The following is a 27,956-nucleotide window of genomic DNA, read 5'->3' as shown; positions in this document are numbered from 1 at the left end:
CTAGAGTCTAGACCCATAGTCATCACGCTCGATGGAGCATGGGAGATTTCTTTCCAAAGACAGAAGTTTTAAAAAATTCTGTAGATTTCATTATACTGACGTCCCTCGTTTTAATGTAGTTCTGTTTAGTAGTGCAAATATTTCAGTGTAGTCGTGTGTGAACTATATTATTATCATTTACATTAATATCAGTGCTGTACACGTTTCTCCGGTTAAATTTATGGTATTTTTTAATCCGATTGATCAATCGGCCTGAATTTTCCTACGCCCCATACACTCATACAGGTCAGTTTCATATGACACCACATCAATACTTTAGTTGTTTGTCTTTTCGTTTGGTAGATTTACCCTCTTTCCGGCTGCTACAGCTATATACGATTTGATACTTTAAACCTCTGCTTTTGTTTCAATCAGTCGAATATAACACTATTTGTAACAGAAGATGACAACCATGCATCATGCAATATTTTGGGTTTTTATGTTTTTGACTGTTTTATTTTTATTTTTTTTCTTTCACACTTAATCGTATTCAGTTTTGTTTGTCTATGCTTGGAATGTATTTCGTTTCACGATGACGTAAATGCTGGTAAAAGATGAATGTCTGAACGAATGATTTTCTTACAAAAGCTGCATTTTTTTTGATAATGATAGTTTTGCGTGGTGCTGGTAGGAATAACAGGAAAAGATTGTACCAAGAGCAGTTTTCAGCTTGTTCCGATTTGTTTTTTTTTGTTTCGGTTATCGTATGAAGCTTTCAAACATTTTCAATGTTCATAAATACGGTAAATAGTACTCAACGTTACATCTGCTTAAATATTTTGAATATTCTGATTTGTTCGTTCTTAAAATTTGTAGTGAAAACTGATATGCGATACGATTCTTCAATAAAGCTTTTGCTGGCATTGCGTAACATTTAGTCGTACATATTTGTTTTTCGTTTATAAAACCCTTCGTTAGGAATTATCACGCTAAATTGATACGGTCTTGCTTCATCGGACCGATGTTCTGCATTCCAAGTGTTTTGATTTTTTTTTAAATTTTTCGCAATCCGTTGATTTTCAAAATACTCAAATGAGACATTTCTCGACCAGGTTGAGGTTTTTGCAGATCATGGATCCGACAAAACCGGAGTATGCGCTGGTAAAATAAACTTTATAACATACTGTTACAGCGGACGAGAGATTTCGTTGTGCAAGTGATTGAAACGTTTCAGTGCAATAGGTAATAGGCAAAACTTAACAAACTTTCATAAAAAATAACCTACTCGAAAATTTTGTTTGCTTGAATTGTTTTGTGTTTTCATAAACTATCTTAAACTTTCAACGAATAATAAACTCAACGACAGTTAGCTTTTATGCAAACGGAACTCAAGGTTATAAATGACATTTGTGCCAATAGAGTATTGTTAGCTAATACTTATCTGTTCTTTCAAACGTAAAACGCCCAATAATGCATCGCAGGCCGCTTACCTGCGCGAAGTTTAAGAAGATAAGACTTAATACTAAGATTGAGATTACCATTTCAACCATAGAATAGTAAGAGTGCTTACAAGCTAGCGTTATGTTCTTTTTTTCTCCTCATTTGCTCGTTAAATTTCGATATATTGCGGGAAACAAATTATAAACTATCCAGTAGAATCCAGTAACAATTGTTTTAGAGAGTACTTTTCGAAATCGTACAAACTAGGTAGTCAATGTTGGTGGGGTGGTACAAGCAGAGATGTCCATATCCTCAGTGTGGGAAAGAGAAATAGAAAATACACCACTCACGCTGTGCATCTGAACAGGAGCCCTTCTCTTTATGTGGATCCACCACTGCGATTCGGATGCGCGCAAGCTTGGTGGGTAGAAATAAATCTCTTAGCTCCCTGAGCACTAGGCCACACAACAGTGCGGCGAGAGCGATTTCAAATTCTCTTCGGTGAAAGTGTAAAAAATCACCCGGGTGCGCGCTCCAGTGAGGTTTTTGCGCCAGAGTGCGCGCTGCGGTGAAACGCCGGAGAGTTCTCGCCCCGGCGACACCATGGTGATAATTCGGTGACTGCTGGGTGAAAACACGGGAGAGCGCCGGAGAGCGATGCGCGCGAAAGAGTGAGCCACACTCGATCCAAGGCGGACGAGCAAGAGCACGCACTAGCGCTTGGTCTACCTACCACCCAAAACAAGAGAAACTGGCTTCTTGGTGTGGTGAAAAATGTTCCTATCCCCAGTGTGGTCGATAAACTGACGCCGCAGTGAATCGCTACGGTGAAATGCCATCTCTGGGTACAAGTAATGGGCCGCGTTTCTGGGAGGCAATCGTTTCAGTCGAAGTAGTAGAAGATTACGCCTGTTCTGTTGTGGTACAGCATCCGATGGTACAGCCTCCGGTCCAGAACTATCAACGATGTCGGAAAACGCCGCTGATCTGCGCTGTATCATTCCCTGCCCCTTACCATGCTTATCCACATGTCTTCATCCACCTTGATAGCCCTCTTACTATGGATCCCTTATACATAGTGTCTTCGAACCGCTCGAGATTTTTATCAGATCTTTTACAGCTATTCGATACCGATTGTTGGATTTAGCCGGGCTTAACAACCGGGGTACAATTTTCACAAAATCCCGTCAATTTGTGTGCTTTGCGGACGACATGGATATTATCGCCAGAACATTTGGAACGGTGGCAGAACTGTAGATCCACCTGAAAAGCGAAGTGCGGACTGTTGGTGAATGCGTCCAAAACAAAGTACATACTGGCAGGTAGTAATGTGCCGATAGACAGGGATACCTTCGAGGTGGTGGAGGAATTCGTTTACCTCGGATCCTTTCCTTACTTACGGCTGACAACAATGCTAGCCGTGAAATACGGAGGCGTATCATCAGTGGAATTGATTGATTGATTTGTCTTTATTAGAGAGACTTTCAATCATCAGTGGAAGTCGTTCCCACTCTGAACTCCAGAAGAAGCTGCGGTCAAAAAAGATTCACCCACGCACCAAGTGCACCATGTACAAGACGCTGATAAGACCGGTGGTCCTCTAACGACACGCGAGACATGGACCAGGCTGGAGGAGGACCTGCAAGCACTCGGAGTTTTCGAGCGACGCGTGCTAAGGACGATCTTCGTCGGTGTGCAGGATAACGGTGTGTGGCGGAGAAGGATGAGCCACTAGCTCGCTGCACTTTACGGCAAACCCAGCATCCAGAAGGTGGCCAAAGCCGGAAGGATACGGTGGGCAGGACATGTTGCAAGAATGCCGGATAACAACCCTGCAAAGCTGGTGTTTACTACTGATCCGGTTGGCACAAGAAGGCGTGGAGCGCAGAGAGCACGATGGGTGGACCAGGTGGAGCGTGACCTAGCGAGCATTGGGCGCGACCGAGGATGGAGAGCGGCAGCCACAAACCGAGTATTGTGGCGTACTATTGTTGATTATGTCTTGCTTTATACCATCGTGCCACGAGCTTTGACAAATTTGTGCGAAGTCGACACTCGACTGTTCCTCTATGGGACATCAAACACTTTGATTTATGGTGCCACGTTGAACACATGGAACTAGAACCTCAATGCATACCCATACAAAATGTTCACGCCCGCTCGTGAACTACGACTGACAACAGCAAGCCAGCGAGAGCGAAGACGACAGCACTCAATTACATACCGTTGACCCCGCCCATCTGACGTGTGACGACCAAAAAATCTGGCGACCGATGGATGAAAAGATGATGAAACATTATCTACAACATAATTCTATTCCGTGTATTTGTTCAGCTTGGACGCATCACTCACGAAATAAAAGTGTTACGTTCCGAGTTCTTCCCTCTACGGGTGGTGGATGGAGAATGACGATGCACCAATAGGTGATGCGCCGCAGTTAAGGGTACCGCAACCTCTGGCGCGTAAGCTGAAAAAGCCAGAGCTCTCGCTTCCCGACGACGACGACGACAAGTAGAAACAGCGGCTGCTGAACAACAACCAGTTCGTCTCCCTGTCGGACAACCCTCAAACCACATCATCTCAGGAAATACCAGTAGTATAGACGGAGGCAGTTTATAATGCAGAATTCACGTGCGTGTTTGAAAAGATGAAGAAAAGTGACGTTAAGTCAGTTTTAAATTTCTTCAGCTCAGCTATCGCTTTACTCAGAACATCCGTAAAGTTGAACAACTTCACCAGAAACGAGACTACATGAATGCCAAACCGAACGTCCGCCCATATCTACGTTCTCCGTGGCCTCTCACTGATCGACCAACCGGATCTGCCAGGCAGAACATTACATCAAAACCCAGGCAGTGCACATCATCATCGGAGCACGGATCGTCGTGCGGAGGGAAGCGTACCGCAATAAGATGGCTGACGTGACACAGTATATGAGTTGTCTTTATCACGGATTCGGATGTAGCACTAGTTGCCAGCTCAAGTTCACTGTGTCAACTGTGAAGGCAACCATCCGGCTGCAGACCGTAACTGCCTGAAGCGTACTGGAGTACATATTTACGTATAGATCAGCAGGCAACTGTAAAGAACCAGCCCAGATGGAAAACGACCAAGACGATTCCCTCGGCGCCGGCTCTAACCCAGGAGAACTTGCCCGCGTTACCTAACGGATCGGTGACAACCACTGCAGCACCCAAGAGAAAGCGCCCGTTCAGAAACAGCTTAGCCGACGCTACCTTGATGGTATTCCGCGGTCGTATGGTGCGGTGCAGGTCCAAATCGGACCAGATGGTTCAAATAAGGAGTTGGTGGGAATATGATATGCGAATATAAATGGGGTCAACTGAGCTCCGCCCATCCGTGTTGCCAATTGGAATGCCCGCTCTGAAACCCTGCTCAACATAGCAAACTACTTCTCGCTCCCAACCTGTACCATGCTTCAGCTGAGCCGTCCAAACTCTAGCGATGGTGACGTAGCCGTCGTCATATCAAGCACGTCATCCGATACGTAATCCCACCCTTTTGAAGACAATCATTATCGAAACGATTGGCTTTTTAGCCAATATATCACGCTGTATGCTGTGTACACTCCCCGACAGTGTTGGAGATTCATCCAGGCACTTCGTCGAAGACCTTCGTAAGCTTACCGAAAACCGCACTAACTTCTCAGTGATTGATGACCCCAATGCTCGCCATATCCTATGGAGAAACCCCACCTGCAACAAGAATGGAAAGCTCCTGACGGACTATCTCGGTACAGCAGAATATAACAGATGATCCGACGTATCCCTTTTTAGCTAGCTCAGCTTTCACGGTAGCAGAGTTTTTGTCAGAGTTGGCGCGTTTCAAGCCAGTGATTTACCATGACCTAAGAGCTATCAACTTTCCGGTAGTGTGCGAGCTCATCTGCGACCCCACTCCGACTACGCCAGTAATGAGAATGGACTATCTGGGCCAATTGGGTAACATTTAGTCTGGTGGACTTCCGCCTCCCGGACATCTCAGCTGTCGACGTTATCGCCGTAATAGCCAACTGGGCGTGTTTGCCATCCATGCAACCGAGTAAAGTGCATGTTCACTCTGATAGATCACGTCCTGCAGTGACTCATCCAACAACGGAACGCTATCCGGCGTCAGTTCCAACGTAGTGCTTGCCTACTGATGAATCTATAGGTCTCCCTAATCTTCACAACATCAAGCAGGAGGGCGACTATTCGCGGTCATCTTGGAAAATGGCCATAGTACTAAAAATGGCCATAGTACTCAAGAGTCCCTCCACTAAAGGACAGTGCCTGATGTATCTTGGTAAATCCGTCGGAGAAAGCGAACGCCATCGCTTGCAAACTGGTGGAGGTGTACAATCTGAGGGCTAAACCAAGCCCATATAGCCGAGGCGGTAAACGCACGGGTATTCAGCATGACCATGCTGAGGGTGACGGGTTCGATTCCCGGTCGGTCCAGGATCTTTTCGTAAAGGAAATTTCCTTTACTTCCTTGGGTATAGAGTATCTTCGTGCCTGCCACACGATATACACATGCAAAATGGTCATTGGCAGAGGAAGCTCTCAGTAAAAACTGTGGAAGTGCTCATTGAACACTAAGCATGACCATGCTGAGGGTGACGGGTTCGATTCCCGGTCGGTCCAGGATCTTTTCGTAAAGGAAATTTCCTTGACTTCCTTGGGCATAGAGTATCTTCGTGCCTGCCACACGATATACACATGCAAAATGGTCATTGGCAGAGGAAGCTCTCAGTTAAAAACTGTGGAAGTGCTCATTGAACACTAAGCTGAGAAGCAGGCTTTGTCCCAGTGAGGACGTTACGCCAAGAAGAGGAGGACCAAGCGGCACACTTGTCACAGAAGAGTCACGACAGCGCAGGTTTTTCTTGGTTATGAAGCAGAATTACTCAGAGGCAAAATAACTTGAAAATGACTGGCGTGCAACCAGAAACCTGCATGGCCGTGACTTCTCTGAGACATGTATGTTGCTTGGGAACTTGGTAAGCCTCAAGAAGAAACTGCTCGAGGATCTATCCATAAACTTGATCATCTCATCGACGACGCCCCATGTGCCGACCAAGTGACAGGAAACGAGGTCCGAGAGATTGTGAAGTGAGGCAAAGCTGTTGGCAGAAACTAAATCATCTTCAACCTGGTGTTGAAGAAACTACCAGCGAAAGCCTATCGTTTCTTGGCAGACATCTTTATTTTCCAGGTATTTTTAGTTAGGCTACTTCCTAGTTAGAAGATAGAGACAATTATCCTTATTTTTAAACCTGGTAAAAACCCAACCTCCTCAACGTGATATAGACCAATCTTGTTGCTGTCAGCGGTAAGTAAATCCTTCGTACTCTTCAGCGGCTGAAGAAACACACTCAACCGTCAACCAATAGGTCCGGCTAGAGAACACTATCCAGCAAAAAAAGGCGTTTTCCAACAACACGGTATTGGTCCTACAAGACGTCGACAACGTGTGACACGACGAGCTCGTGCACAAGTTGGTGCTGACGGATGTCCCGACATACATTGTCAAAATAATAAGGGATTATTAGTTAAACCAAACGTTACAAGTTCATGTTCCAGGTATCACGTAATCGCCGGCGTCCCTCAAGGCAGTCTACTGGGACCTATTCTGTACAACCTGTTCTCATGCGATGACATGACTTCGGAACATGGATGAATTTTGAATTGGTATTGACGCGACAACTGCAGGCGACAAAAAGTCCAACAATCCGTAGTTTACTGACCACTCACAGGTCTAAGGCCAACCTCCTTAGGCATTCCCGGATCCCCGGATCCTCCTTAGGCCAACTCGGAGCCCGGGAGTTCACCATTTGTTGTAGGAAGCAATCTACCGTCTGCCGGTTACCAGAAAGCTGCCGTCCGTGGAAAACCAAGGTTTGGCACACTCTACAGATCAATAATGGATCAAGGTCAGTAGTGGCAACAGTTATCCCATCTTTTCCTCGCATGACCTTAACCCGTGTTTGGGATAATCAGTTAGGTCAATAGTTTTGATTCTTTGCATGTTTGCTGGCAGGAAAACGATGAGCAATGAGCGTTATATGTGCAGGTTTCTAGAGTTGCCAGCTTTCTTGTTAAGACGTTAAGTGGAGGTTCAATGCTTTTCGAAGTTCCACACTGCCAAGCAGCACTTACCACGTTAAAGCAGTCTTTTGCCAATTAATGCCCATTCATTTGGGGAAAACTTATAATAATATAAGAGGATATGCTTGTCTACCTTGTCTACTTGATTAAGATCTCCACTAGTCTTCGATTGCTCTGGCTGTCTAGCTGTGCTAGATGTTCTCCATAGGCTTACAGCCTGCTCAACCATACCACGTTCTTGCTCTGATGTTAAACTGCTTGTTAACATAGAATTTCCAATGTTCCTCGTATAGAGGGCTTCTTCATTGGCTACGCGGAATCATATCTAGAAATAGATACCTGTGATCCGATTGATCATTCTGGACGCTATAACAAATGACGCCCAAAGATGTCATAGAAAGCAAGGTAGAAAGAGACATTACCTGCATTGAAGTCAGACGCAATGGATGCTTAAAGTATCACGTTAGGAACAGCTCCTTGACGTAGTGTACGGTTTGGGTAAAAAAAACCTTAATGCATAAAGAGGGTTAAGAAGAAGAGATCGGAAGTCACTGTATTTGAGTAGTATCTCAAGATGATGCGCAACAGTATTGCTAATGGAGGATCTGATTCACCATTATTGACAGCACCTGAGGAAGGTAATTACAAACGGAACACTGGACACCTTCCAATTTACCTTCGCAAGACAGTTTTACCGGTCATGCACGCACAGCAATGGTCAGAGTCCACCGATTGTTATAACATATCAACCAGAAACAGAACTTGTGAAATGTTGCAACATATGTAAGTTATGAAATCAAGAGCTCACTAGAGAAATATCAAAAGACTCATTTCAAACCGAATAACCGATCGGCTGCCTCAACCTTCCCTACTTCGACTGAAACGCCCAACCCATATCGACTGCATACAATGCGTTGAAGGTAATGTCAATAGTGTTCCTAATGGTAATGTATGTGAACTAGTAGTAGTAGAACTATGAAAACCACGTACAATGCATCTAGCCCGATCTAGCCTACCCCGTGGCAACGTCGAATTGAAACGAACCCCTCCTTAGTACTGATTGCCACCGTAGCCGTTGTTCTGCTGCGGAGCGGCGAAAGGATTGCGAGCTCCGGGAGCTCCACCGGGAACATCCAACGCTCCGCCGGTAGTTTGATAGGTTCCATAACCGTTGTCGCCATTTTGGGCGCCAATCTCGTTCAGGCGCGTGCTGGATAACGCCCGTGGGATCGGATTGCTGGGTACGCCGTGCGGAGCCAGATGGGCCGTTTCCTCTGCGACCTGTAATGGAGCCGTTTGGTTAGTGCATTTGAAGGGTTCAATGTTTATATTATATCGGTACCTGATGGGGATCCTCCGTCGTTGGAATTTCCGAGATAAATCCTTGCTCTTTCCTGTAGAAATTGATGAATATGAATCCAGCTAGCACCAAGATGCAGGTTATTCCGTATCCACGGAAGGTGGTCGTCGTGCCGAAGTAGTTGACGAACATTCCTCCAATGACGGCGCCGCAACCTCTGCCCAAACCATGGTGTAGCCCCTGCAGAACACCTGTTGCGAATGGACAATCATTGCGTTAAAACCTTCTCGTTATTGTAGACTATGCTTCGAATTACCTTGTGCCGAAGACCGTAAATGTTGAGGAGTATTATGGGCTATGTACGAGCAGCAGGCGGCCCAGACAGCGGCATGAGTGATTCCTGAAAAGATGACGAACGAAGTCGTAAGCTTACGGAATGGAGTTGAATGGACGCAACACTTACCCTGCATAAATTCGAAAGGAAGAACCCACCACGGATTTTTCAAGTATGAGATGTACAAGAATCGCAGAATGTTACCGACTAATCCAAGGCAGAGCACCTGCGGACATCGAAAAGAATTATTAAATCAAATGCAAGTGATAGTTATCATTAAAATGTACTACCGTAAAATGGGGTAACTTTGATAGTTTTTTAACGAGTTTTCTCAATATTTTTACATGTAACAGTATTTCCCCGAGTTTTATATTTTTAAAACAAGTACTGGGGTATCAGTTATCTATTGCAATTAAAAGATTCGATGATCTGAAATATTTTGGATTACTTTTAGTTTTTCAGATATCCGAAAATCAGATCTTCATTTTGGGGTAACTTTGATAATGCCCTAAAAACACATCAAATCTCAAAAAATAATCACAGATTGAAATCTTAGGAGTATGAACATGATGAGAGAAGGCTTGTGGATAATATTAGAGAGAATTTTTATATAAAAAATTGATTTTTTACTAAATTCTGCATATAAAATGAGTTTGTGGAGTATGGAGTGCAAAACACGATAAATTTAACTATCAAAAATCATTATCTTTGTAATAATAAATGCTTAACGGTACATCGACATAAGATTACATGCTATTCATGGTTTGTTTTCTTTTTTGGGTAGTTTTTTAAAGTTTTATTAACAAATTTTGAACAACACATATTTATTTACATGAAATTACAAAGGCATTGCATACTTTTAGGCGTTTATCAATGTATGGAGAATAATATCACAATTTACAAAATTGCTTCCATTTCGTAAATACACACTTCGTTAAGAGATTCAAGGCCAGATTTGGAATCTACTATGATGAATCTATCGAGAATAATAGTCCATTCATTGAAAAAATAGTTTTAACGAAGTCATATAGCTGATTGTTTGAAGGGGTTGATAAATGACAAAAATATCAACAATTTTTATTTTGTGTCCAAAAAGTTGTATATAAACTACATTTTAATGAAAATACGTCTAAGATAAACTTTCATATGTATAGAATTGATTTACGTTTACCATTTTCTTAACTGGTTGAAGGAATCATAGTTATAAGATAAAATATACAATGCCTGCCGCACTATCAAAGTTACCCGCATTATCAAAGATACCCCGTTTTACGGTAATTGTATTAAGTATCGTAGTGTGCAGATAAAGAACGTCCACGTCTTGGGCCAACTAAACGTCTGTACCATAAGTCATGTGGATGTTTTCCAGAGCATGCTGTTGAACGAGACAGCCAACTAGGTACATGTAAAGTTGTCATAGAATCGTGCGAGGCAGCCGTCAGAACAGGATATAGCCGGTTGCACTCGCGTGGCCAGGATAATGGTAACCCTGAAGCAAAAGGATCTAGTCCGGCGCTTCAGCAGGCTGGGAAGGGTTGACTCGAGAGGCAGGGTATAACGAATAGTAAATTGGAACCTCATAAATGCACATTTTATTTTCCGTATCGGGCCCCACGTCTGGGAACTTAGATACGAAAAACCAAATGGAACATTACAAATGCACAAAACACAAACATGCAACACATAACATAAATTGTGCCCAGTTATCTAAACAGATAACGAAGTCCAATGCCAGAATGACGAGGTTTCATAATTATTCTTGGTCCATCAGTCATCCTAGAATTGTATTTTGTTTGGCAGTTCGCCTTTTAGTTGCTGCATTCATAGCTTGTTTTGATCTAGGAATTTCTAATCCTAAGGGGGCATCCAGATTCGGGCAACAACACAAGACCGTCTACAATTTGATGTCCGTGTTAGGGGACGGCTTGTGCGTTTTGTACTCGATCCCTCCTGAAATTTTTGGAGCGCTACAAATGCACATTAAATTTCAGGGACAAATGTACAAACCTTAGTAAAACATACAAAATAAACAGACAAAATGTTCACAACAATTTACAAACGTAACAAGGGGTAGCATGGGACTGTAAAATTGTGGGTCATTAGTTAACGCAGGTTAGAGTGGGCCAGAGGTAGAGAAAGCCTCTTGAATCCTAGCTGACAGGCAGAAGAAGTAGAAGCGAAAATAGAAGTCAGGTAGAGCAGTTACCAGTAAGCGAAAGGTGCTTCAATCATCAAGACAGACGAGTTAAGCTCACGGATCTGGGAGCAGACGTTCACAGTATCAGAAGCACTCGTGCCGGTGAAATGATCCATGAGATTATAAAGGGCACTAAGCGCAAGAGCCCTGCCTACAAATGTTTGGTGGAGTAAGACTTTGGCGAAGGAGTGGAGATGGAAGCTCTCAGTGCTGAAGCGACTCCCTCTTGTAATAACCTAGATGAGATCGCGGACAAATGTGGAAGAACTGCTCACGGCATTGCGGAAACAGTGCGAGGTGCAGGTGGTCACAGCGGTGAACTGTGCATGCGATGCGAAGGCCATAAGGTACAAGGCTTTCATTTCAATGCTTCTGGGTTTCACTGATCCTCCAAATCTTTGATCTGTCCCAGGAATCCGAGAACAGCAAACACCCGAGGGTCTAATGTGTACGGCCTTCAAAAGAGGCTCAGCTGGTAAAACCTCAACAGATCCAAAAAGTAATACAGCTAAACCTGTACCCATGTGGAGCAGCCCAGTATCTGAGTGGGGGGAGGGTTATTTCCATCATATCGTGTAAGTGTAGCTAATCTAGAGATAAAACTTACCTTAACGTGACCGATCTGCGTGATCAACCGGAAGCTGAAAAAGTACGCGAAAATCTCTGATATGTGGTTTATCACAGACGCTACGCCGAACAGTGTCGGTGATCCTCCGTAGTCCTGCAGATGCCAAAACAGGAAGGTGAAGATCAACCCGATGCCGAATCCCATGAACCAGGCCACAAACAGGAACGAGGCACACTTGATATTCTTGAACTGTTTAAGAACTGTGATCCACTCTGGCATCTCGCGGGTCGTTTGGGCGAACATTTTCGTCTGCGGAAAAGTCACGAAGGGATTATTAATTCAAGACTGGATCTATAATTCTGAGCTTACTTGGGCTCCAAGCGCATGAGGAGGAGGAGCAGCACCAGCTATACCTCCGCCGGTGGCAGCCGCCAATGCCGGAAGTTGAAGTTGTTCAGCTAGCTGATTCTGCATTTGTTCTTCCTTAGTAGGGGCTTGCTGTACAACCTCTATCTGAGGCTCTGGTTGTTCCTGAAAGATACAATCTCGAATGAGGGATATTACAATGGACATGAGTTAAAACGAGCCATACCGTGTAGTCGTACTTAAAGGTTATTTGAGTCGCCGAGATCAGAGCAGCACCCATCAGAACCGAAAACGTTGCAAAGCAAATGGAATAGTTTTTCTCCTGTTGTTCGGGTCCGCACGGGTGGTCTGGGAACGCGGTCGAATGATCCAAAGCAATGCCCACAAAAAACATTGCCAACCCCCAGCCCAGAGACCCGAACATTCTCTGATGACCGTAGCGATCTGCATCTTCACCGAGAATTGTGATTACCGCCGAGTCGGCTAAGGTGATGGCAGGTGCGCTGAAGAACTCTCCGATCACAACCAGAAGCAAAAGCAAGAAGAAAGCTTTTTGGATATCCTGCAATGATCAGAACAAGAGTGAGTCACTGTCCCCGTTTTGACTACCATCTGCCATACCGGAGTCCTATAAACGATGGATGAGAACAAGGGTGAAACCCAGTCCTTATGCAGTTTTTCATTGAAATTGTTCGCATAACTAACACCTAGCGGAGATTGGCCAGCTGCCGCAATCGGTCGGGCAGAACGTTCAACTCTGAAAGATATTGGATCATCATTCATCGGGCATCCCTGAACAAATCAGTTTCTTCTCCACCCATACCTCACAAAATGATCCTCAGGTACGGTGTGCTTGCCGAAGGTGATCTCATCCAGCAGGTTCGGGTCGATGGAGCGTTTCAGGATGCGAGGTACTTGCGGTGTTCGCAGCTCGAAGTCGGTTGCATTCTTACGTTCGATACAGCTGGTGGCAGGCGGTTGGATGAATCCGAGCGGCAGGGTAAAGATAATCCAGGCGGCCAGTGAAGCGAGCAGAAGCATTTTTCCCTTTTTGCAACTGGAAAGAAATGTTCGGTTATTTTAATTTAGTAGAAAAATCACAAACCATATGATTTTGTTCTCAAATGAGTTTTTCTTAGTGGTGCACATAGTCAAGATCGAAAATAGGTGAGCTGGCTCAGGACATATAGGAGGGGGCCAAAATGTTTGGGATAGGCAACATCTTTCACAAAAACGTTCAACAAGCTGTAACTTTTCATAGAGTGCATAAAAAATCTCAAATTTCAACTATTTAGGGGCTGTTCATAAACCACGTGGTCATTTTTTGGGAGATTCCGACACCCCCCGCCCGCGTGGTCTTCGTTCATGCAAAAAAAAATGTATGAGCCGTGGTCTTTGCCCGAACCACTTTCACCAATTAAGGTAGAATAATCAAACAATTAGATTTTAGTAGAACAATTGATTCATTGAATTTCAATAGGATAACTACTAATCATGGTTTCAGACCTTCTTGCTACTTTTTTCTACACAAATAATCTACTGCAAGCGCCGACGCTGTCACCGCTTGAAGTTCTATACCGCTTAAGGGAAGAGCAGTGTTCCCAGCGGTAACAGTATCGTTACGGATCAGAATATAACGATTTGCTGAAACAGAACTTGAGAAAATTATCAGATTGCCGGGGCCCATGGCGCAATTGGTCACACGTTTGCTTCATAAGCAGATGGTCATGGGTTCGATCCCAGTCCCGGCACCTTCGTCAGTTGCTCTTTCCCCCTGATAGCAGCTGACACTGACCCTCTTCTGAGCCCATGACTCATACGGACCCGGATACATGGACATCGGCGAACGGCACCTCATAATGGACCCCCAATCGGACTGGAAAAGGATCAATCAACAATCAACACATCAACATCCTCGTGCTCATCATTTTACCATGATAGGGTAGAAAATGAAAGCAGTGCAACGGCAACCAGTTCGATATAGAGTACATTTAGGCGCTGTACAAAGTGTTAGTACAGCTTCCAATTGGAATCGCTCACGCAATGCCCTAGTGGACAATAGAGCTGTAAATTAGGTTAAGTGATTGAAGAATAAAAAAATATATATCAGATAATGAGGACCTACAGTATGCAGCAGGAAAAAATGCAAAAGGGTTTTTTCAATTTCAAACCTCATGTTCGTCCATTTGACGTTAACCACCCAAGGAACAATTCAAAGTCATAAATAAGCATGCATGTCGAACTATTTCTTGTTTATAACATCGGCAGCTGAACAAAATCAAATGCTGAATAATAAGCTGAAATGATGCTATTTATATTGTGAATAAGCCAAAATGCAACTTTTGGCACGTATGTGAACAACAGCAATTTAATTATAAGCTTAACAAATGTCAGCAATTTCTGTTTGTTCGATTTGCCCTTACTAGATTTAATTTAAGCTGAAGAAGAACAGTTTCCGAAAACTGATTATTGTGGTCTACATAAGGTGAACAAATGCTTTTGATGTTAAATACTAGCTATTGTGGGAACGTTCAATTATGGTTTAACAGTAAGCTGAATAAACGGATTTATGATTTATTTGTTCGATTATCACCTTTCGATTGAACAACAGATCAAAGTGATTATAATAGAGCGTACTGGAACGTTCCTCATTATTAAATATGTATTGATGTTTGTTGCACACCAATGCGAATTATTCGAAACATTTGCTAATTTTCATACCAATTTCAAAGTTGCAGTCAACTTCAAAACTTTTTTTAAATAAATATTTACAACCTTTCATAAATCAGAGTATTGATTTTTCACAGCTTTGTGAAGATGTTTCACTCTCAGCGAGCAAATTACCAATTCCAGGATGGCGTAGTCGGTAAGGCATGCGACGGGTGATTGGGAGATCACGAGTTCAAATCGCAAGTTGAGAAATTTTTAGAAGAGCTTGTGTGTTATTAATGCATTTAAATGCGATAAATAAACATGATTGGACTCGCACCTCGCACTTCAATTTGTTTTTGTTTTTGCAGCAGGTAATTATAGCTGAATACAAGTTTAATATGAGGCTGATATAGCACAGATAACTACCTACTGTAAAGCCTGTATCGCGTTTGCAGAAAAGATTGCTGAAAAACTTCTCCACTTTTGTTTGAACAACGCCTGATTACAAGTTGTGATGAAATAATGTTAAACTGTAATTCAATTAGATGTGGAATTTATTTATTTATTTACATATTTATTTGCAATGCGACACCTTGGGAGTTAACGGGTTAATCTTCTTCTCCTTTGCGGCTTTACGTTCTCACTGGAGCTTGGCCTGCATATCTTCAACTTAGTTGTTGTTGAGCATTTCTACAGTTTATTATTATGTAAGGGGTTTTCTTTGCCTGTCATTACATGAATTTGTATATTATGAGGCAAATAAATTGTATGATACACTATGCCCAGGAAAGTCGAGGAAAGTTCCCGTTCCGGTCCGAAAATCGAACCCGCCATCTCCAGATTGGCGATCCAAACTAGCATTAGGCAAATCTGGCTGAGACATCAATTTTTGTGAATCGATTCGAATCGGATCAGCAGAATCGATTCACCGATTTAATCGAATGCTTTGAATCGATGTTTTCACATCGATTCGATACATATTATACAATATTACAAAACATTAAAATAATTTGTTTGCTGCATGTTGTCAGCTATATATGTTTTATTTGTCTAAATAAATTCAATATCAAAACTTGAGATTGCATATCGAACATTTCGCGACTCTGATTCGAAAATGGATATATCGTTGAGACACTGCATTCTCAGAAAAAAAAATAAAACTAATGTTTTTGAATCGGAAGGAAAATCCTGAGATTCCCGAGAACTCTGAGAAGTGTTCCCATATAGTACTGAGACAAACTCCCGCTTACTGCTGAGAGAAATTCCCCCAGAATCGTTTAAGAGAATTCTGGAAGGAGTTTCTCTAGAATTATGAGAGAGATTTCTTCAGAATGCTGAAAAGGATTACACCAGAATCCGACCGAACGACATTACCTAGAAGAGAAAGTAAGGAATTATCACTGAATTCTACCAAGGATTTTCTTAGAATCCTGAGAGAGATTACTCCATATCTATGAGATGGATTGTCTCAGAGTCCGAGAGGAATTCTCTCAGAATCCTGTGATAGATTGTCGAAGATCCTAAGAGAAGCTTTCCCTTGGGATTCTCCCAAAGTTTTCCAGAATACTAAGAGGGATTATCCCACAATCCTGAGAGGAATTCCGAGAGCGGTTCTTCCACATTCTTAAGATAAATTCATCTGTAATACTGAGAGAGATTCTCACAAAAAAAAATTAAGAATTCTAATATGAATCCCCCAAGAAACTTAAATGAAATGACTTAGAATCCCGAAAAGGGTAGCTTAGAACCCCAAAAAGGATTACTCCAGAATCCAGAGAAAGGTTTCCTCAAAATAATAGGCGGGATTGCCAATGAAAACTGATATATACTCACCAACGAAATATACTCTCACAGAATTTTGGAAGATAGGATTTCCCCAGAATCCTCAGAAGAATTTCTCCAGAATCCTTTTAAGTATCATCTCAGAATTCCCTTAAAATCCTGCACTCTTCGAAAAAATCATGTAAATTTTAGTTCTCCTGGATAGCATAGCACAGCATAGCATAGCCGACCGTACTCATCCTGGTGTGGCTGTCAATAGAGACGTTGAATGCGCCAGAAAAGTTGCCTGGGATTTGACAAACCTTCAGGGTACGAAAAACGGATCACGCCGAAAAACAAACGCTTTGTCCTAAGCGGTGCATGTTGGTAACAAAGACGCTTCGCAACAAACGCATGTCAGGCGATGAGAGCAATAAAACAAACATCGCTTGCCGTGCGTGTGCTGATATTCCGGCTTTTCTGCTAAAATTTTCGACCCACATTATCGAAATCATAAGCATTTGGACGAAATAAGACTCTTGCAAACCTCAGAGTTGAGTTTCAGTTGTAAAACAATGCTAAAATCACGATGTGAATAGAACAAGACAAATATTCCTACCGTTTTTGTTGTGAACAAACTCGAGAGCGATTTTGTCATTATCTGCTAACGAAAAAACAAAGCGTTAAGCTGCTAGTACACAGGGTCAAATATTTGTCCAAAAAGAAACCAATGCTCAAACATCTTGTTTGACTCGATCGAATTTTCATTAGTGTCAAACTGATGTTGTTTCTTGAGTTCTTTCCTTGTCAAATATTTGACCCTGTGTACTACTGGCCTTATTGCTGTGCCTTCTTTGTTGCCTATTTTTCGCTTGCGGTGGCATATTCTACGTACACTGCAAACCTTTCATTAAACGATCTCTTTGTTTGACACCTGGCCAGGTCCTTACGATCAGCGGGGATGGGGAGGAAATGTTGATTAGATATCTACTCAACCCGTTTGCTATCAGCTTACTCGTAAGGACATTTAGGCGAATTACTTAGCTTTACAACGACTTACAGCCTCCGAAACATAGATCTTCCACTAGCCAAATTGCGAAAAAATTCACACGAAAAATTTGCTGTCAAACGCAAAAAAAAAAAACACTTGCACTCCGTAAATTTAAGTTCTCCTGGATGCCTCCTGGATAAAAAGAGTGGCCATTTTGACACAAATTTACGTCTTCTATCACAAATAAAGTCGAGCTAGCAATCGCTAAAACCAAATCGACAGATGCAACATATGAAAGTAAAATTATGAACTGGATTCGAACACTGGTCCGCTGATTGAGAGGCACGGACAATACCTCACGGCCATATCACCGAGTTGTAGGGCAAGCGATAAATGTAAAACTGTTTCTACCTATCTGATCAGATAGGTTTGTTGACATCTTGACATCTGCAACTCGAACTTACATGATGGATGTAAAATTCAGTCAAATTTGCCATTCAGTCTTGAAATGTTTACGTACGTTGATGGTTTACGTCACGTGTAAATTCCTATTTTTTTTTTAAAGTGTGGGTGAAATCCTTTAGAACGCTGAGAATACCCGAAAGGTATTCCCCAGAATTCTACGAGTGATTCCCCCAGAATCCTGAGAGGGATCATAAGAAGGTTTTTTCAAGATTCTTGAGAAAATTATTTCTAGAAACCTAAGAGGATTCTTCCGAAAATCTGATAAGGATTCTCTCTGGAAGGTATTACAAAAACTTCTAGAATAGACTTCCCCAGCATCCTGAGAAGATTATCTGGAATTCTGAGAGGTATTGAAAGCACTCCCCTAAACTCCTGAAAGGGGTTGTCCCAGAACTCTAGGAGGGATTCCCATGGTGATTCCTCTAGAATACTTAAAATTATTACACCAGAACTTCAAGAGAATCTTCTCATAATCTTGTCTGGGATTTTCCCAGATAGCTAAGAGGGATTCTTCCAGAACCCTGAAAGGGATTTCTACTGCTCCAGAATACAGAAAACAGAACTATCGTAGGATTATCGTAGAATGCTGCGAGGAATCATAAAATCTATGCGAGGGATTCTCCAAAATCCAAATTTCTCTAGAGATTTTGCCCAGTATTTTGTGAGAGATTCTTCAATAATTAAAAATTCTGAAAGAAAGTGTCCCAGAATCCCAAGGATTTCTCCAGAATCATGGGACAAATTCCCCAGAATCTTGAGAGAAATTTCTCCAGAATCCTGACGGGGATTAACCCAGAAATCCGAATTATTAGTGAATAATTAGTGATATTCCCCAAGAATCTTAAAAGGATCTTACGCAGAATCTTGAGAAGGATACCACTTGAATCCTGTGTGAGATTCTCTCAGAATTCTAAGGAATATTTCCCCAGAATTCTAAGAGGGATTTTGCCTCAACTAGGAGAATGCTGAGTATGATTCCTCAAAAAGTTTGAGAGGAGTTCCTGAGAATGCTGAGAAAGTTTTCCTCAGAATTCTGAGTGGGATCCTAAGTGAGTCTTCCAGAATTCGTAGAGGAATCAACCCAGATCATCTAGAAATTTCTTAGAATCCTGAAAGCGATTTCATCCTTGGTAGGGAATACCCCAAAATCCTGAAATGAATGCCCTTAAAATCCAGAGATTCCCTAGAATTCTGATACACGCTCAGAAAACCGTTCTGATAAACGTGAACAAACAAACGCAAATATGAGAACAAGCAAATATACACCGTGAACTGGAACTAGTTCCAGCTGTCAATATGGGCGTTCTAGAAAACGTGAAATCTAGGTCACGGTGTACATTTCTTATTGTTGTTATCGTTGCTATGCATAGTAGTATGGGACAAACATCAAATTCTCGCTCCAGTCGACTTTTTTGATTCCATTTAGGTCCTATATGAACTGTGCAAAATTTCAGCGCAATCGGTGAAACTATAATTTAGCGCAAGTGGTTCAAAGTTTTCATAGGATTTACTATGGGAAAAGTTACACTTTCAAACAAAAAATCCCAGAGGTCGCCCTTTGTCTCCTTAATTCAAATCGATCAACGTTCCTTGTAGAAAAATCATTTATGAAACTTTCTTTCGAAGACCGCAAAACGATTGGATGCTTGTGGAAAAAGTTATTGATTTATTACCAATTAGTGATCCAACGAACGGCTTTTTGTTTTGTTTTATCAGCAGCAATGTAGCTGCGGCCTTGGCTGTTGCTGTTTCTGGGGGTGGTGATGCCTCCCGCCACCACGGTGCTCCATTTACCGTTATTATAAAAGAAAATATACCATCAAAACCTGAAACGCCATTCTCTTTATTTATCTATCCTACACCTCTGGACAAATTTTTAAAATCATCGTTGGGCGAATTTTCGAGTTACGCCCTTTTAATGGGCCTAACCTCTAAAAAACGAGTTTTCTATAGAATAACACCACATTCCATAACAGATTCATGAATTAAAGGCATCAATAATAGAAATTACCATGAACAATATTGAAATTTGGTAGTATGCATCCATATGAATATCGGTGGAGTGCATTTTGTATCAAAATTTGTCATTACGTCAATATACGGTAGAAGTCCTTAGGGCCTATAGAAAGCAAGCATTACATTGGTGTAACAAATTCAATTAAAAGTATATTGTATTGTGATTCCATGTGTCAATAGATGTTCATATTACTCTCCGTCAAGGCGATAGTATTTACATGCAAAAGGACGTAACACAATATCTTCTCTCATAGCTATCGATCGTATCTCATCTTTCCCAGGACACCAATAACCACTATCGGAAAGAATTGCATTTGCCGTCCAGTAGGAGTGGTTGTACATTGCACCGGAGAGATAAAGGTTTGGTTTCGGCAAGCAGTTTCGCCATTTTGAAATGTTAGCACCGATATATTAAGAGCGTACACTCTCTATACAGCAAATCTGCCTTGAAAACAATAGTCAAAATTTGTCAAAAATATTTAATATGGGCAACCACAAATTAGACAAAAAGGAATATGTCAGTGTGCCACAAATCTTAAGTTATAAGAATAGAAAACCAAAACATTGAAAGGCCAAAAGACAAAAAGTCGGAACAGCTAACAAATAATCAAACATAATATTCTGTAAATAAAAAGAAAATCGATTTTCTTTTTATTTACAGATATTCCCCTAACAAGCCCAGGTTAATCATCATAATATTCTGGGTGAAAATTATTTCATCTTTTAAAATATGTAGGTAAGACCTTTTGTCCCTACTCATTTAACTTTCCTTCGACCTATTGTCTTTCATTTTTTATTGCATTTCTGGAGCAACATTTGAAAAGGGCCCAACAGGTTTTGTGTCTTTTTTCGAAATCGCTTCGAGGGCCTAACGGCAGCTCGCCCACGCAAATGAACACCGTTATTCGAAAGATTGATGTTTGCTCTATATGAAAACGGTCTTAGTTTGTGTGAATAAATTGATGGGAGCTCAGGAGTGACGTATGAAGTCATTGTTTACCAATGCTTGTATGCTCTTTTCAAATGTTGCTCCAGATTTGTACGATTTATCTCTTCAGCTTCAGCATTTCAGAAGGGCGTAACTGGTTGATGATATGGCTCCTTCTTCTATGGATGTAGATTGCATGTCACCTCTCTAATGTAAGCCATCGAAAGAGGAGCATTATTTTTGTCTAGAAGTGCCACGCCACAGCTTTGGAAAAAAAGTGTTGTTTTGAAAAGCAGTTACGCGCGCTTGAAATGCTGAGTCTGAGAAGACAAAACGTAGAAATGCAAAAAAATCGATGACAATATTGCGTGTTTCGCCGTAGATTATCGCACAAAAATGTTCAAAATCGCTAATAGATCGTCACCACCCAGACAACCAGTAATCGTATAAGATGTTGCATAAGATGATAAAGTGGAGGACATATGCGTGCATGTCTCCATTTAGCCGCATGTAAAATGTACGTATATCGCCTCCACTTTAACGTCTTATGCAACATCTTATACGATCACTAGTTGACTGGGCAGTACATCATATCGTGTTCGTGTCTTCTACAATAAACGCGGAAAATAGATAATGATTGACCACGCAGAAGACACCGAAACTATTAAATGTAACCGCGCATATCTATTTACATTTTTGCATAACTTTGAGCGATAATTTTTCTTGTAATATGTCGAAAAAAATAAAATTAGTAGGGACGAAAGGTCTTACCTACATATTTAAAAACAAAAGAAAGAATTTTCATGCAGCATTTTATGTGTGATTTTTTGAAGCCTGATTCGACTTTTTATCTTTTGGCCTTTCAATGTTTTGGTTTTCTATACTTTTAACTTAAACCGTTTGGCAAACAGACATATTTATTTTTGTTTAATTTGTGGTTGCCCATATTTGACTATTGTTTTTAAAGCAGATTTGCTGTATAGGGAGTGTACGCTCTTAATATATCGGTGCTAACATTTCAAAATAGCGAAACAGCTTGCCGAAACCAAACCTTTATCTCTGCGATGCAATGTACAACCACTACTGGACGGAGGAAATGCAATTCTTTCCGATAGTGGTTGTTGGTGACCTGGGAAAGATGAAATACGATTTACAGCTATGGGAAAAGATATTGTTTTAAAGTTCAGTTACGTGCTTTTGAAATGTTGGTGCTGATATGCATGTGAATACTATCGATGTGACTGACAGTAATATCAACATTTATTGAGATATGGAATCACAATACATTATACATTTAATTGAATTTATTAAACCGATGTAATGTTTGCTTTCTATACGCTCTAAGAACTTCTTCAGTAAATTGACGTAATGACAAATGTTACAGTGATACAAAATGCACTCCACCGATATTCATATGGATGCATACTACCAAATTTCAATATTGTTCATGATAATTTCTGTTATTGATGCCTTTAATTCATGAATCTGTTATGAAATGTGGTGTTATTCTATAGAAAACTCGTTTTTTTAGAGGTTAGGCCCATTAAAAGGGCGTAACTCGAAAATTCGCCCAACGATGATTTTAAAAATTTGTCCAGAGGTGTAGAATAGATAAATAAAGAGAATGGCGTTTCAGGTTTTGATGGTATATTTTTTTTTTATAATAACGGTAAATGGAGCACCGTGGCCACCCCATGCAACAACGGCAGCAGCAGTGCTGCCGATAAAACAAAACAAAAAGCCGTTCGTTGGATCACTAATCGGTAATAAATCAATAACTTTTTCCACAATCATCCAATCGTTTTGTGGTCTTCGAAAGAAAGTTTCATAAATGATTTTTCTACTAGGAACGTTGATCGATTTGAATTAAGGAGACAAAGGGCGACCTCTGGGATTTTTTGTTTGAAAGTGTAACTTTTCCCATAGTAAATCCTATGAAAACTTTGAACCGCTTGCGCTAAATTATAGTTTCACCGATTGCGCTGAAATTTTGTACACTTCATATGGGACCTAAATGGAATCCAAAAAGTCGACTGGAGCGAGGATTTATTTTTTCCATACCAGCGAGTCCCATACTAATGCATAGTTCCCGTTCGTTCCCGTTGCCGTGATTGGGAGTTCACGTATATCGGAACGGTTTTTTTGCGTGTAGGTATTCCCATATAATACACGCAAAAAAATCCGTTCCGATATACGTGAACTATGCATAGCAACGATAACAACAATAAGAAATGTACACCGTGAACTAGATGTCACGGTATCGAGAACGCCCATATTGACAGCTAGAACTAGTTCCAGTTCACGGTGTATATTTGCTTGTTCTCAAATTCGCGATTGTTTGTTCACGTTTATCAGAACGGTTTTCTGAGCGTGTACTGCTGAGAAAGAACCGTCCAGACTCTTCATAATTTTGAGAATTCCTCTAAAATCCTGTGAGATTCCTTCAAAATGCCGAAATTTATCACACCAGCATCCTGAGAGACCTTATCCCAGAAAAGAGAGAAAGACTCTTTCAATAGGAATTCTCCCTGAATTCTATTAAGGATTTCGCTTGAATCCTAGGAGAGATTACTCCATTTTCTGAGATGGGTTCTCTCAGATTCTTCAGAGGAATTCTTCCACAATCCTGAAGGATTTCCTCAGATTCCCAAGATGGGTTCTACCTGAATCCTGAAAGAAGTTTTTCCTCGGGATTCCTCCAGAATGCTTAGACGGATATCCCCAGAACTCCCTGGAGGATTCTTCCAGAATCCTGAGAAGGATTCTCCTGCATTATTGAAAGACATCCCATTAGAACCCGAAAAGAGATTGTCCAAGTACCCTGAGAGGGATCCTAAGAGGGAATCTTCCACATTATTAATGGGAATTAAGGAATTCTCAAAAAAAAAAAAAAATGTACGGAATCCAGAGATGGACTAAACTAGAATCCTGAGAAGGACTTTCTCGACCACAAGAAGGATTTCTCCAGAATCCTCATAAAAATTCACTTAGAACCCTTGTAGGGATTGTCCAAGAAACCTAAGATATACAGGTATACCTCGAATTAGTGAACACTTATAGACCTTCGATTTTATGTAAATTTTACCTCGATTTTATGTTAATTTTTTAATGGTAAAATTCTACAGTGCATTCTGTGTAAAAAAATAAATTTGATATTTTTGAATCGAAAGTAAAATCGAATGTAAAAAATCGATTCGGTCGATTTTGTGGGGCTTCAACATCGATTAAAAAAATCGATTAATCGGAACAAAAATATCGATGTTGCGAAAATCGATTCAAAATTGCCCAACGCTAATCCAAACCCTTATCTTCAAGGAAGGCTAGCTGTAGACCCCAAGATTTAAATCTTAAAATAACTAAAAAAGTTGATAACTTATTATAATTTGAGCAACATATTCTCTCTCTCTCTTCTTGGCGTAACGTCCTCACTGGGTCAAAGCCTGCTTCTCAGCTTAGTGTTCTATGAGCACTTCCACAGTTATTAACTGAGAGCTTCCTCTGCCAATGACCATTTTGCATGTGTATATCGTGTGGCAGGCACGAAGATACTCTATGCCCAAGGAAGTCAAGGAAATTTCCTTTACGAAAAGATCCTGGACCGACCGGGAATCGAACCCGTCACCCTCAGCATGGTCATGCTGAATACCCGTGCGTTTACCGCCTCGGCTATATGGGCCCTGTCCATATTCGTTCGCCCCGAATTTAGTAAATAAATGTGTTTTTACCCTTCTTACACCCATAAGAAGGGTATAAATATCGCTCGAAAAACCGACTTTCGATCCGAGGCCCGGAGGGCCGAGTCTCATATACCAATGAACTCAGCTCGACGAACTGAGCAAATGTCTGTATGTGTGTATGTGTGTATGTGTGTGTGTGTGTATGTGCGTTACAAAAAAAAGTCACGCACGTTTCTCAGCCGTCCGTCAACCGATTTGAGTTCTCTTGGAAGCAAATGAAAGCTACTACATCCTAGTAGAACGCTATTGAATTTTTTTTCGATTGGACGTTTGGTTACCGAGATATCTCTCGAACAGTACTTTTGAGTCATATATCTAAACTTTTTAAGATTTTTGACCAAGTGTATCATAATAAATATTTCGGCCGTTTGTCAATCAATACGGGTTCTCTTGATACCAAATGCAAGATACAGCATCCTAGTAGATCGCCCAGAAATTTTATTTCGATTGGACATTTGGTTACAGAGATATCTTTCGAAGAGTACTTAGGATTTATACAACTAAACCTTTTGAGAATTTTGACCAAGAGTATCATAATAAATATCTTAGCCGTCTGTCAACCGATTTCGGTTATCCTGGCACCAAATGAAAGCTACAACATTCTAGTAGAACCCTACACAATTTCATTTGGATTGGACATTTGGTTACCGAGATATCTTTCAAAGAGTACCTGGGAGTAATACAGGTTAACTTTTTGAGAGATTTTTGACCAAGGGTACCATAATAAATATCTCAGCCGCCTGTCAACCGATTTGGGTTCTCTTAGCACCAAATGAAAGCTACAATATCCTTGTATAAGGCCCTGAATATTTATTTCGATTCGACATTTAATTACTGAGATATCTTACGAAGAGTATTTCAATAAATTCTTTTTTTATTATTATTTTCACTTGCTATCTTGCATTAGTTTTTGACCAGTCTATGGGATATTATTTTTCAATAAATAATGCTGACCTCATACAAAGTGTATACTAGCAGGTTATTGTTTTCAACGAAATTATGAATAACAAATTACAAATACACAGCAATTTTATGAAAACTAACAATATGTTAAATGAAAGCTTTGAATTTATATATTGTGGGAAAAATGCAAGAACCGGACAGCCAAAATAACTAGCTAATGCCAAAACTGATTAACTTAGTAGATATATCATTTTTGTCCTTTTTACGCCATAACCATGAATACCAAGTACTACGAAGCTAATTTAATCGACTGTTTAAGAGATATTAGACAAAGTGTATCTCGCTGATTCTCTTACCCATTTGTTAATCGATTCAAGATCTTTTGGCAGTTAACGAAAGATACAATATTCCAGAATATGTAAGCTATTTTTTAAACATTCCATACAAGATTCTAGGAGGTGTCTGGTATTTCTGGTAGTTTAGTCCATGGTCCATGATGCTATTTTGGGAACCAATCCACTAGATGCCAAAACCACAATATTTAAAAAAAACTTTTGATCAATTACACAAAATAAATATGTTAAATACAAATAATACAACAATAATTTTAATAAGTGTAAGAAGGGTTCTGTTCACCATAGGTGGATTAAATCGGGTTTTTTTTTAATGAAAACGAAAATTGTGATCAATGTTAACCCAATTCATCAAAAAATCGAAAAGTAGACACTTTTTAGTATTTTAAAATCTTTAAAAGTTTTGTAATACTTTCTGAGGCTAAACACGTACTAAGATAGTCAGTACTTGTTCTAAAAATATAAATTGTGTAATGATTGCTTGTGCAAGAAAATTACCGAAGAAAGATTGAAAAAAAAATACCTTGGATTACGATGCAATTTTCTACTATTAAAGTCTGTACATGTTTGGATAACTCCATGATGTAATAGCCAAACTCATAAGTTTCATAATTATTCTTGAGTTATTTTTACTGTATAATGAGAAATACAACATCAATGCCAAACTTTGCGTATAATCTTCAATTGTTATTATTTTAGGCATTCGAGTACAGGTTGCTGTTTGCATGGTATTTGTAACGTATTTTCTTCAGCTCGCGATTCTCGGACAAACATCGGAAGGAAATTTTGGTGCAGATAGTAAAATAGTGATTTTTTTTCCCGTTGATCGCGTCGAACAATAAACTGATCCTAAGGTAACATTTTGAGTGCTTATATTCAAACTTACCGATCGGCGTAGCTTCCCCAGAATGGAGCGGATAGAAACTCGACGAAAGGCCTGGTGCCAATCAGCAATCCACACTGGCCTGGGTTCATCCCCATTTGCTTGAAATAGACTCCCATCAGCGGAAACAATGATCCAAAAGCGGCGTAGAAGAAGAAATAGAACGTCTTCACGGGCAACAGTTCTTGATCCACCGATCCACACAACATTTCCAGAATGTCGGATTTTCCCCGTATTTTGTGCGTTGCTTCCTTCGCCTGAGGATAGCTGTGGGGGTGGTTGACATAGAAAAGAAAGAAAAATGGATTAATTCAATCAATAATTTTTTCATCACTCGAGACGCTAGCTATCCGTACTGGAAGCAACGTTAGAAGAAATTTAAATGCACACTTACAGACTGGGATCGACTTCTCCCGCCGCTTCAGGGTCAACCATTGGTCTGGCGGCGCCTGTCGGACGCATCGGAATGCTCTGCTGTTGTTGGTCATAATTTCCATATTCATTCCCCCCGTAGTCGTTGTTCGAGAATGGCTGCATTTTGATGGATGACAATCGATACTATCAATTCGCTTTCTTATGATTAACTTTTGATTGACACAGTTATGGCTTTAATCGTATTGGAACACTGTAGTTTCTGAACACTTGAATGCCTGGAACAATCTCTATTTCATTATGAATGAAACGATCGTAGTCCTAGAGAGCACTCATTGATAAAAAGTATCACTCTTAGTTTCATTCACCACAGTGACATAACATATACAGATTCCACCAGAAACTCCCGAATACTACATTAAATGCAACAAATTTATTCGCCCAACAGTTCTTTCCGTTTGCTGCAATCCTGCAGATCTTCTTTCGATGTAGTCGATGGCGTTGAGAAGCACAATTTTCCCAGTTTTCTTCCCCAAAAACTAGTGAAAAACCGAACTGCACTACATACGAGTGAACAGGATCAATAAGCACTGTGTACGAG

General features: G+C 40.8%; 1 protein-coding gene across 1 annotated transcript; it reads right to left on the bottom strand.

Annotated features, from left to right (window-relative positions):
• Positions 1–76: 76 nt before the first annotated feature.
• Positions 77–27,956, bottom strand: LOC109411628 (major facilitator superfamily domain-containing protein 6). Its single transcript, XM_029861312.2, has 11 exons — positions 27,378–27,956; positions 26,987–27,250; positions 13,118–13,351; positions 12,916–13,051; positions 12,521–12,856; positions 12,298–12,459; positions 11,968–12,237; positions 9,293–9,389; positions 9,146–9,229; positions 8,872–9,080; positions 77–8,810 (listed from the first exon to the last, which is right to left on the bottom strand). Exons 1-11 carry the CDS (start codon positions 27,518–27,520, stop codon positions 8,580–8,582), a joined length of 2,166 nt encoding a protein of 721 aa, XP_029717172.2. The 5' UTR covers positions 27,521–27,956; the 3' UTR covers positions 77–8,579.

The sequence above is a fragment of the Aedes albopictus genome, chromosome 3 (assembly GCF_035046485.1).
Source record: "Aedes albopictus strain Foshan chromosome 3, AalbF5, whole genome shotgun sequence".
Taxonomy (NCBI): Eukaryota; Metazoa; Arthropoda; class Insecta; order Diptera; family Culicidae; genus Aedes; species Aedes albopictus.
The sequence above is the reverse complement of the archived record's forward strand: the minus strand, read 5'-3'. Positions and strand labels throughout refer to the sequence as shown.

Excerpts from the sequence above, each read along its gene's own strand:
- LOC109411628 (XM_029861312.2), bottom strand. The coding sequence starts at position 27,520 with ATGCAGCCATTCTCGAACAACGACTACGGGGGGAATGAATATGGAAAT. Across the intron at positions 13,352-26,986 it reads TGGGGAAGCTACGCCGATCG|TTGCAAAAAGGGAAAAATGC; the intron begins GTAAGTTTGAAT and ends ATTTCTTTCCAG. Across the intron at positions 12,460-12,520 it reads CCTTTAAGTACGACTACACG|GAACAACCAGAGCCTCAGAT; the intron begins GTATGGCTCGTT and ends TGTATCTTTCAG.